Source organism: Cherax quadricarinatus, chromosome 49 (genome assembly GCF_038502225.1).
Source record: "Cherax quadricarinatus isolate ZL_2023a chromosome 49, ASM3850222v1, whole genome shotgun sequence".
NCBI lineage: Eukaryota > Metazoa > Arthropoda > Malacostraca > Decapoda > Parastacidae > Cherax > Cherax quadricarinatus.
Genome location: NC_091340.1, coordinates 2,884,763 through 2,896,876, shown reverse-complemented (window position 1 = coordinate 2,896,876; position 12,114 = coordinate 2,884,763). Strand labels below are relative to the sequence as shown.

At 46.9% G+C, this 12,114-nt stretch overlaps 1 protein-coding gene across 3 annotated transcripts in view; it reads right to left on the bottom strand.

Moving 5' to 3' along the window:
* The window catches only part of LOC128696980 (DNA repair nuclease APEX1), a 66,249-nt gene that overhangs the window by 3,402 nt on the left and 50,733 nt on the right, over positions 1 to 12,114 (bottom strand). For all 3 annotated transcript variants that reach the window (XM_053788438.2, XM_053788441.2, XM_053788439.2), the window contains one exon: positions 11,989 to 12,114. This exon is cut by the window's right edge and continues 55 nt beyond it. In XM_053788438.2, coding sequence (XP_053644413.1) covers positions 11,989 to 12,114 — 126 coding nt within the window. The remainder of the gene's footprint in view (positions 1 to 11,988) is intronic.

Sequence of the window (12,114 nt, the reverse complement as noted above, 5' to 3'; positions counted from 1 at the left end):
CCCCTATCCCATCCTCCCCTTTTTCCTTTCTTCCTCCTCCTCCCCACCCCTCCCTTTTGCCATTCCTCTTTTTGGCCTTTGGGATTTCTCCCACAGGCACGCTAGTTCCTAGGTAGGGGAAAGGATACCGGGGTCCATCCCATTCCGTTGAGGTTCTTGGCGGTGGCGTAGTTTGCCATGGAATCTGGATCGCTTGGGGATGTCCCGATCCCTCTCCGGTATCCCGGAGTAGCTTTGGGTGTCTTTCGGGCGACGGGTTTATCTCTGGAAACCACCTTTCGGATTCCGGGGGTGGTGGCCGAAGGAGGTATGCTTTGTGGCGGATATCCGGTCGCCCTCTCTTTTATCCACCGAGGTAGCTCGGCAGATGTGAGGTTGCTATCCCGGATTGCTGGTTTACTGGCATGAAGGGTAGGGTATGGCACGGGTTCCATGCTGCATCTGCGCTACTAGCGGTGCTGAGGTCCTCTTGGGCACGGAGGGAGATTTCCGGCCCTTTCATTCCTCCTGGGAACTATTCCTCCCCACTCCCCCCTTTTTTTTATTCTTTTTTTTTATTTTTATTTTATTTTCTTCTTTCTTTTTTTTTTCTTAAAAACAAAAAGCAAAGGAGTAACCTAACCATGGAGAACCCAATCCATGAACCCACTACCCCCAGGCCCCTTCTTGATACCGCATCCCATTCTGACCCTGCCTTGTTTTTAGACCACTCTTCGGACACTCCTGATGCCCCTGTACCTCTTGCTGGTGCTGTTTCCTCACCCGCTTCAGGTACCGGGGCTTCGACTGACTCCTTCGATTTGTCTGAACTCCGCTCTCCTTTGACTATGCTTCCGGCTTCTCCCTCTATGGTACGGCAATTTTTGAATCGCCCGCCCATTTCACGCCAGACCAACTCCGGTCCTACTCCTAAACGCCAACGTCAATCTCCTGATGATGCTCCTTCGTTACCTTCCCATTCTACTCGGAAAAGACCGACACGTCATGCACTCCCTCTCCACGCTCAGTTTCAGACCACACAATGGACTAAATTCTTTACTTTAAGACCGACTTCTTCTGCTTACCTTTCTGACCATAGTATTGGCAAAGCGCTCCTGTGTCATGTTGGTAGAGATATTTCATTTCATGCTCTCAAGAGCGGTACGCGCATCGTCACTGTCCAGAATGCTACCCAAGCTCATGATCTTTCTCTCCTTTTGCATATAGATACTACTCCTATCACTATTGAAAAACATCTTTCTCTCAATTCTTGTAGTGGTACTGTCATTCTGCCCCAAACCATAGTCCAACACAATTTCCAGTCATGTGGCAATGACATTCTTGAACAGCTGGAACTCCAGGATCTCCCAATCCTCAAAGTAGACACTTATGTCCTTCCTGCCCGTGGGCGGAGACGTTACCCTTGCAATGTAGCTCGTTTAACTTTTGACAGCCGAGAACTCCCGTCCTCTGTATATGTCGCGGGACATCGGTTACAAGTTCGAAAGGTGATACCTACACCGCAACAGTGTAGAAATTGCTGGCGTTTTGGTCACCCAGCGAAATATTGCAGATCTATGGCCGAATGCCCAGTCTGTGGTGCCAACGACCATTCTAATACATCTTGCAGTCAACCTCCATCTTGCCTTAATTGTTATGAAGCTCACCCTTCGTACTCCCGCCGTTGCCAGGTCTACTTAAATGAACGTGAAATCCGTTGCCTCAGAGGCAGAAGGTCTCCCTTATGCTATGGCAGTTACTCATCTCCGCCTCCAAGGGAGACTACCCCGTGTTTCTTATTCTCGTGTTTCCAAACATCCCCCCACTTCTGGGGTCCCATCTTCTGCAGCCTCCTCTGTTGTTACCCCTCCCATAGCCACTCCAGCATCTAATCCTTTTGCTGACCTTGGCTCTGACGTCCCGACTACAACTCAGTCTGTTCTCACATCTTCGCGTCCTTCCTCACAAGCCCCAGTATCGACAAGACCTCGTACGACACCTAATACCAATCGCCCCTCTACTTCTCAGAAGTCCAAAAAATCCACATTGCTCAAATCTTCTTTGCCCCTTCCTTCCCTTCTTCCACCTCCACACTTTACCTTTCCAGTCTCTGTACCAAGTTCTTCCCCTCTCTCTGGCTCTATTACAAGTGTGGAGATTCACCCTCCTCCTCGTACTATGCCTTCCACCCCCGTCCCCTCCCAAGTTTCTCCCTCTTCTGCCACCTCCCAGGTTTCTGCCTCTTCTGTCCCCCCCCCCACACTTCATCTCCAGTCCCTTACACTCTTACCTCCCCCTCTACTTTGGTACAGTCCATTACTGTCCCAATCTTTACTCACCCTCCTCCTTCTATCTCCAATATGGTCTCCCATACATCTTTGAATTCAGAAACACTTGAAGCCATTTCAGAATATATTGCAGAGACTAAACCTTCAATGGACACTGATTCACTTCCTGTTCCTTCTCTTCCCTCTCCTCCATCTTCACAACCCCATTCTCCGCAACGCTCCTTTCCTTCGCTGCTTGAACATCTTCCAATGCTGCCACACGTTGACTTTTCTAACCCCTCTAGTCCGTAGGTGCCTTTCCCTACGGATTCCTGGTATTTTCTTCATCGCCAATCATGGCCTATTTACAGTGGAATATCCGCGGCCTCAGGGGTAATCGGGGTGAGCTTCAGATGTTGCTTTCCAGGTTTTCCCGTTGGTGCTTGCTTACAAGAACCAAAATTACACTCGGCTGTTTTCCAACCTATCTCAGGCTATAATTTATTGTATTCTTCGGATCCTTTCTCAGATGGGACCTTTAATGAAAGTGCCCTTCTTCTACGCAATGATATTCCGTACTGTCAACTATTTGTCCATACCTCGCTGCATTACACTGCAGCCCGTACCAACTTGAATAAGTGGTTTACAATATGTTCTTTATATCTCTCTCCTTCTCGAGCATTTTCTATCCCAGACTTTACCTTTCTTGTTTCATCCTTACCACCACCACTTCTGTTACTTGGTGATTTTAACGCCCACCATTTCCTCTGGGGGGGGGGGGGGGTCTCATTGTGACTCGCGTGGCATCCAGTTGAAGGCTTTTCTCGCCTCTCACCCCCTCCATGTTTTAAATACGGGTACTCCCACCCATTTTGATCCTCGTACTCATACTCTCTCTTGCATCGATCTATCAGTCTGCTCTTCCTCCACTGCACTAGACTTCACCTGGTCTGTTCTACCGGACTTACATGACAGAGATCATTTTCCAATCATTCTTACTTCTCCTTCCTATTCACCACCTTTCCGTAGCCCTCGCTGGCAATTTGATCGGGCAAATTGGGATCTTTACTCGCACCTCACTGCTTTTAGTGAGGTTCCTTCTTCATCCTCCGTTGATGAGCTCCTACACCTCTTCTCGACATCAGTTTATACCGCAGCTTCTCATTCTATACCCCAAACCTCAGGCAGGCATTCTCAGAAGTGTGTGCCTTGGTGGTCTCCTGCTTGTGCTCGTGCAGTACGTTTGAAACGCGCTGCATGGGGCAGGTACCGGTACAATAGAACCGCTGAGAGACTTCTTGATTTTAAGCAGAAGCGTGCGATCGCTCGCCGTGTCATCCATGAAGCTAAACTCACTTGTTGGCGAGACTGTTTCCACCATCAACCCTGCTTCTTCTATGAGTGCAGTCTGGAAAAAAGTGAGGAAATTGAGTGGTAAATACTCTCCTGACCCGGCTCCTGTTCTATGGGTCGCTGGTGTTGATGTAGCAAACCCTCTCGACGTTGCCATTGAACTTGGCACACATCTGGTCCGTATTTCCCGGGGGCTCCATCTATGCCCCTCGTTTCTTTCCTCAAAGTCTGCCCGAGAGTTAGTACCCTTGGACTTTTCTTCTCTCAGAGAAGAACAGTATAATGTGCCTTTTACACTTCAAGAACTGGAGGCAACGCTCTCAGCTTGCCGATCATCGGCAGCTGGGCCTGACGACATTCATATTCGTATGTTACAACATTTACATCAGTCAGCCCTTGTAGTACTCTTACACCTCTTCAATCTTATTTGGGCACAAGGAGTTCTTCCCCAGCTGTGGAAATCTGCCATTGTTCTCCCTTTCCGCAAACCGGGTACTACAGGACATGATGCCTCCCACTATCGTCCCATCGCTCTTGCTAGTGCAGTTTGCAAAGTGATGGAACGTCTCGTAAATCGACGTTTAATGTGGTATCTAGAGACACACAACAGTCTCTCCGCTAGTCAATATGGCTTTCGTAAGGGCCGTTCTACCATAGACCCCTTACTACGCTTGGATACGTATATTCGTAATGCCTTTGTGAATAATCACTCAGTTATTGCCATATTTTTTGACCTTGAGAAGGCATATGACAACTTGGAGGTATAATATTTTGGCCCAGGCCCACTCCTTAGGCCTCCGAGGCAATCTACCATCCTTCCTTAAGAACTTTTTAACTGACAGACATTTGGACTTCGTCCAAGCTGAAGGTGTCCCTCAGGAATGTGTTCTAAGCACAGCACTTTTTCCTTGCTATAAATGATTTGGCCTCTGTTCTTCTACCCAATATTTGGTCATCACTCTATGTTGATGACTTTGCTATTGCTTGTGCAGGAGCTGACTGTCATCTTATTGCAGTTTCTCTCCAGCATGCGGTCGACCGTGTTTCCAATTGGGCCACCACGCATGGGTTTAAATTTTCCAGTACCAAAACTCGCCAAATTACTTTCACTAGACGCTCTGTTATCTCCGATCATCCTTTGTATCTCTATGGCTCCCGTATCCCCGAACGTGATACAGTCAGGTTTCTAGGCCTTCTCTTTGACCGTAGGTTATCCTGGAAACCTCACATTACCTCTCTGAAGGCAACTTGTCACAGCTGGCTAAACCTTCTTAAAACCCTTGCTCATCTTTCCTGGGGAGCTGATCGTCGAACTCTGCTTCGCCTACATTCAGCCCTCGTTTTATCGAAACGAGATTATGGTGACCAGATTTATTCCGCGGCCTCTCCTGCTACTCTCTCTAGCCTTAACCCTATCCATCACCAAGGATTACGTTTGTGCCTTGGTGCTTTTCGCTCTTCCCCTGTTGAGAGCCTCTATGCAGAAGCGAATGTTCCATCCTTGTCTGATCGCCGTGATGCCCACTGCCTTCGCTACTATGTACGCTCTCACAATCTCCACAATCCTTCCATTTATAGAATGGTCACCGATATTAGTAGACATTCTTTATTCGTTCGCCGCCCGTTTGCTCCGTCCCTTTTCTCTTCGCCTACATTCACTCTTGTCTTCCCTTCAGTTACCACCTTTATATGTTCATATAGCATCTCACTTTTCCCTACCCCCCTGGGAAGTTCCAGCTGTTCGGGTCTGTTCTTTCTCACTCCCTTGCTCGAAAGCTCAACTGCCTACGGTGGCTTCCCGCTCTCTTTTTCTTGATCACTTCCACTCTTATTCTCATGCCATCGCTGTGTACACAGATGGCTCTAAGTCTTCAGACGGTGTCGGATTCGCAGCAGTGTGTCCGGACAGCGTTGTGCGAGGGCATTTACTATCTTCGTCTAGCATTTTTACTGCTGAATTGTATGCCATTCTTGCAGCACTTATTCGTATAGCATCTATGCCTGTGTCATCATTTGTGGTAGTCTCAGACTCCCTTAGTGCTCTACAGGCTGTACGAAAATTTGATACATCTCACCCCCTAGTTCTCCATATCCAACTTTGGCTATGCCGTATCTCTACCAAGCATAAAGATATTGCTTTTTGTTGGGTCCCTGGTCATGTAGACGTACAGGGCAATGAACAGGCAGACACTGCTGCGCGGTCAGCAGTACATGACCTACCAATTTTCTATAGAGGTGTTCCATTTCTGGACTATTTTGCTGCAATAGCTACCCACCTTCACACCCGTTGGCAACAATGTTGGTCAACTCTGCTCGGTAACAAACTTCATTCTATTAAACCGAGCATTGGTTACTGGCCGTCTTCTTGTCATCAGTGCCGAGGTTGGGAGACCCCACTCTCCCACCTTCGCATTGGCCACACTCGTCTTACTCGTGGGTATCTCATGGAGAGGCACCCTGTTCCTCTCTGTGAGTAGTGTCAAGTTCCAGTATCGATTAGCCACATTCTGTTAGACTGCCCTCTCTATCAACGAGCACGCAGAATTTACCTCCAACGTCGTCTTCGTTCTACTACTCTCTCTTTACCTTCCCTTCTTGCTGATGGACCCTCCTTTAATCCTGACTCTCTCATTGACTTCTTGACAACGACTGATTTACTCCACAAACTCTGATGATACTTTTCGCACTCCCCTCAGCCCTTTCTAGTTCAGTCTCTTGCTGCCCTTTACCCTTTCACCATCCACTGCCCCGCTGTTATCCGTAACCTATTACTCATCCATCTCCCTTTTGCCACCTGATACCCTCGCTTCCTTCCTGCCCTGCAGCGCTGTATAGCCCTTGTGGTTTAGCACTTGTTTTTGATTATAATAATTTATAGCAAGGAGAAAAAGTGTTGTGCTCAGAACACATCCCTGGGGACACCTTCAGCTTGGATAAAGTCCGGGGAGAGCACATTATTAACCTGAACACGGAAATGTCTGTCAGTTAAAAAGTTCTTAAGGAAGGATGGTAGATTGCCTCGAAGGCCTAAGGAGTGGGCTTGGGCCAAAATATTATACCTCCAAGTTGAGTCATATCCCTTCTCAAGGTCAAAAAATATGGCAATAACTGAGTGGTTATTCGCAAAGGCATTACAAACATATGTATCCAAGCATAGTAAGGGGTCTGTGGTAGAACGGCCCTTACGAAAGCCATATTGATGAGTGGAGAGACTGTTGTGTGTCTCTAAATACCACACTAAACATCTATTTACCAGGCGTTCCATCACTTTGCAAACTGCACTGGTAAGAGCAATGGGACGATAGTGCGAGGCTTCATGTCCCGTAGTACCCGGTTTGCGGAAAGGGAGAACAATGGCAGATTTCCACAGCTGTGGAAGAACTCCCTGTGACCAAATAAGATTGAAAAGGCGTAATAGAACTGCAAGGGCTGACTGATGTAAATGTTGTAGCATACGAATATGAATGTCATCGGGTCCAGCTGCCGATGATCGGCAAGCTGAGAGTGTTGCCTCCAGTACCTGAAGTGTAAAAGGCGCATTATACTGTTCTTCTCTGAGAGAAGAAAAGTCCAAGGGTGCTAACTCTGGCAGACTTTGAGGAAAGAAATGAGGGGCATAGATGGAGCCCCTGAGAAATACGGACCAGATGATTGCCAATTTCATTGCCAACATCTAATGGGTTTGCTATATCAACACCGGCAACCCGCAGAACAGGAGCCGGGTCAGGAGAATATTTACCACTCAGTTTTCGTACTTTTTTCCAGACTGCACTCATAGAGGAAGCAGAGGTGATGGTGGGGACATAATCTCGCCAGCAAGTGCGTTTAGCATCACGGATGACACGGCGAGCAATCGCATGCTTCTGCTTAAAATCAAGAAGTCTCTCCATGGTTCTATTGTAGCGGTACCTGCCCCACGCAGCGTGTTTCAAACGTACAGCACGAGCACAAGCAGGAGACCAAGGCACGCATTTCTGAGAATGCCTGCTCGAAGTTTGGGGTATAGAATGAGAAGCTGCGGTTAAAACGGAGGACGAGAAGAGGTGTAAAAGCTCATCAATGGAGGATGAAGAAGGAACCTCACTAAAAACAGTTAGTTGTGAGTAAAGGTTCCAATTTGCCTGATCAAATTGCCAGCGTGGGTTACGAAGAGGTGGTGAATATGAAGGGGAAGTAAGAATGATTGGGAAATGATCGCTGTCATGTAAATCCGGGAGAACAGACCAGGTGAAGTCTAATGCGGCGGAGGAAGAGCACACTGAGAGATCGATGCAAGAGAGAGTATGAGTCCGAGGATCAAAATGGGTGTGAGTACCTGTATTTAAAACATGGAGAGGGTGGGTAGCAAGAAAAGCCTCTAACTGAATGCCACGGGAATCACAGTGAGACCCCCCCCCCCAGAGGAAATGATGGGCATTAAAATCGCTAAGTAACAGAAGTGGTGGCGGTAATGATGAAACAAGAAAGGCAATATCTGGGATAGATAATGCCTGAGAAGGAGAGAGATATAAAGAACAGAGTGTATACCACCTTTGCAAGTGGATACGGGCTGCTGTGTAATGCAGTGAAGTAAGAACAAATAGCTGATGGTACGGAATATCAGTGCATAGAAGAATGGCACTTTCATTAAAGGTCCCATCAGGAAAAGGATCTGAAGAATACAATAAATTATAGCATGAGATGGAATAGATAACGGCAGAGTGTAATTTTAGTTCCTGCAAGCAAACACCAACAGGGAAAAACTGGGAGAGCAACATGTGAAGCTCACCCCAATTACCCCTGAGGCCACGAATATTCCACTGTAAATAGGCCATGATTGGCAACGATAAAGATACCTGAAATCTGCAGGTAAGGGTACCTACGGAGTAGAAGGGTTAGAAAAGTCCACATGCGGTGGCAAAGGAAAACGTTCAAGTAGTGAAGGAACGATGCGTTGTGAAGAAAGGAGTTGCGCAGATGGAGAAGAGGAAAGAGAAGGAACAGAGGGTGGATTAGTGTCCATTGATGGTTTGGTCTCTGCAATATATTCAGAGATTGCTTCAAGTGTTTCGGAGTTCAGAGACGTCGTATGGGAGATAATATTGGAGATGGAAGGAGGAGGAGTTTGAGTAAAGATCGGAGCTGTAATGAACTGTACCAAGGTAGTGGGGGGGGGGGGCGAAAGGGTGGAGGGAACTGGAGAAGTGTGGGAGGGGACAGAAGAGGCAGAAACCCGGGAGGTGCCAGAAGAGAAAGAAACTTGGGAGGGGACAGGGGAGGAAGGCACAGTATGAGGAGGAGGATGAACCTCCACACTTGTAACAGAGCCAGTGAAAGGGGAAGACCTAGGTACAGAGACCTGAAAGGGAAAATGTGGAGGTGGATGAAGGGAAGGAGGGGTTAAAGGAGATTTGTTGGACCTCTGAGAAGTAGAGGGACGATTGGGAGGAGGTGTCGTACGAGGTCTTGTTGATACCGGGGTTTGTGAGGGAGAACACGAAGAAGTAAGGACAGACTGAGGTGTTGAAGTAGGGACGTCTGAGCCCAGGACACCAAAAGAATTAGACACAGGAGTGACTATGGGACTGGCAACTGCAGAGGAGGCTGCAGAAGATGGGACCCCAGAAGTGGGGGGACGTTTTGAAACATGAGAATAAGAAACACACGGGGTAGTCTTCCTTGGAGGCGGAGATGAGAAACTGCCATAGCATAAGGGAGACCTTCTGCCTCTTTGAGGCAATGAATTTCCCGCTCATTTAAGTAGACCTGGCAGCGGCGAGAGTACGAAGGGTGAGCCTCATGACAATTAAGGCAAGAGGGAGGTCGACTGCAAGATGTATTAGAATGGTCATCGGCACCACAGAATGGGCATTTGGCTATAGATCTGCAATATTTTGCTGGGTGGCCAAATCGCCAGCAACTGCTACACTGTTGCGGTGTAGGGATCACCTTCCGAACTTGTAACCGATGTCCTGCTACATAAACAGAGGATGGGAGTTCACGGCTGTCAAAAGTTAAACGAGCCACATTGCTAGGGTATTGTCTTTGCCCGCGGGCAGGAAGAACATAAGTGTCTACCTTGAGAATTGGGAAATCTTGGAGTTCTAGCTGTTTGAGAATGTCATTGCCACATGTCTGGAAGTTCTGTTGGACTTTGGTATGGGGCAGAATAACAGTACCACTACAAGAATTGAGGGAATGATGTTTTTCAATAGTGATAGGAATAGTATCAATATGTGAAAGAAGAGAAAGATCATGAGCTTGGGTAGAATTCTGGACTGTGATGATGCGCGTACCATTCTTAAGAGCATGAAAGGAAATATCTTTACCAACATGGCATAGGAGCGCTTTGCCAATACTATGGTCAGAAAGATAGGCAGTAGAAGAAGTCGGTCGTAAAGTAAAGAATTTAGTCCATTGTGTGGTCCGAAACCGAGTGTGGAGAGGGAGTGCATGACGTGTCGGTCTTTTCCGAGTAGAATGGGAAGGTAATGAAATAACATTGTCTGGAGATTGTCGTTGGCGTTTAGAAGTGGGACCAGAGTCGGTCCAATGTGAGACGGGCTGGCGATTCGAAAATCGTCGCACCATAGAGGGAGAGGCCGGAAGCATAGTCAAAGGAGAGCGGAGGTCAGACAAATCGAAGGAGTCAGTGGAAGCACCGGTACCTGAAGCGGGTGAGGAAACAGCACCAGCAAGGGGTACAGGGGCCTTGGGAGTGTCCAAAGAGTGGCCAAAAGATGAGGCGAGGTCAGAACAGTGTGTGGCAACAATAAGGGGCCCGGGGGTAGCGAGGTCATGGATTTGGGACTCCATGGTTAGGTTACTTCTTCCTTTTTTTTTTTTAAGAAAAAAAAAGAAAGAAGAAAATAAAAATAAAAAAAAAAAGAATAAAAAAAAGGGGGGACCGGGGAGGGATAGTTCCTAGGAGGAATGAAAGGGCCAGAAATCTCCCTCCGTGCCTAAGAGGACCTCAGCATCGCAAGTAGCGCAGATGCAGCATGGAACCCGTGCCATACCCTACCCTTCATGCCAGTAAACCAGCAATCCGGGATAGCAACCTCACATCTGCCGAGCTACCTTGGTGGACAAAAGAGAGGGCGGCCGGATATCCGCCACAAAGCATACCTCCTTCGGCCACCACCCCCGGAATCCGAAAGGTGGCTTCCAGAGATACACCCGTTGCCCGAAAGACACCCAAAGCCACTCTCCTGGATACCAGAGAGGGATCGGGACATCCCCAGGCGATTCAGATCCCACGGCAAAGTACGCCACCGCCAAGAACCTCAACGGAATGGGATGGACTCCGGTACCCTTCCCCCTACTTATGAACTAGTGCCCCTGTGGGAAAAATCCCAAAGGCCAAAAAGAGGAAGGGCAAAAGGGAGAGGTGGGGAGGGGGAGGGGGAGGAGGAGGAGGAGGAGGATTGGATAGGGAAGGGGGGATTGGGGGGTAATTAGGTTCGGTCTGAGGAAGGAGACCGAGAGGTCTAATTCCTTAGACCAAGAGCCTCTTCACCACGCCAAGGAGCCCCCCTTGAAGAGGAGTCTGTAGACAAGATCATTACAAATGTTCAAATATTTTCAAAAAATTGTTTCATCAAATTTGTGTATGTATTCATTTTTTGCAAATTTTGGTTTTATGCATGTGTAGGGTTCATATTTGTTATTAGAGCTTGGTCAAGAACTGTAGATAACGCACACTTAGGGCCACTTGACAATGGTCCTGGATGGACCAGATCATCATAAATTCCTCTCCTAAGGTGTGGGTTATTCGTAAGTTACAGATATGTATTATTAATTTTCTACATTTTTTTCACTAAATGCATTAAGATTTTGTACATGTTCAATTTATGCATATATGAAAAGTATCACACATCACGTTAGCATAGCCTTTAACAATGGGAGTTGACTGGAGTTTTCCGACTCTCTGATGGCGGGTTCTATCCCCGCCTGTGGTATGGTTAGTATGACATAGCTGTGGAAGTGCAGCAGCTGTATACAGCATATTCAAACCCTCAAATTTTGTATGTTTTAATTTCTCATTGTTTTTACTGAAAAGCTTCATGGTGCTCTTTTTTTTTTCTTTTTGAATCATGAACTGTAACATATAAAATAATCAAATTTTCTTGGCTAATGATCCTTAAATTATAAACAAACATAAGTTTTCTTGTCTCACGACCCTTAAATTATAAACTAAACACTGACTTTCAATCATAACAAGCTCAACCGAGAACAATATTTAATGAGAAGTCATTTGAAACTAAATTTATTATGCGGACATAGAGGTATTTGCAGATTCCTGAATTATATATGAAGTAATGTACTTTGATTTTCATGTGTTCCATGGATAAAGCCTATTACCCATCTATAACAAACATTTCACATACAAAATTAAATTTAAACTAACCATCCAATATTTTTTGCCCTGCAGTTCATCATGTAGGTCCAAAACGTGTATTTTGCAGTTGCATCAGGATACAAATGTCTGAACGAGTCCACAAAACCAGCCGATAAGAGATCAGTGAAGCTATCC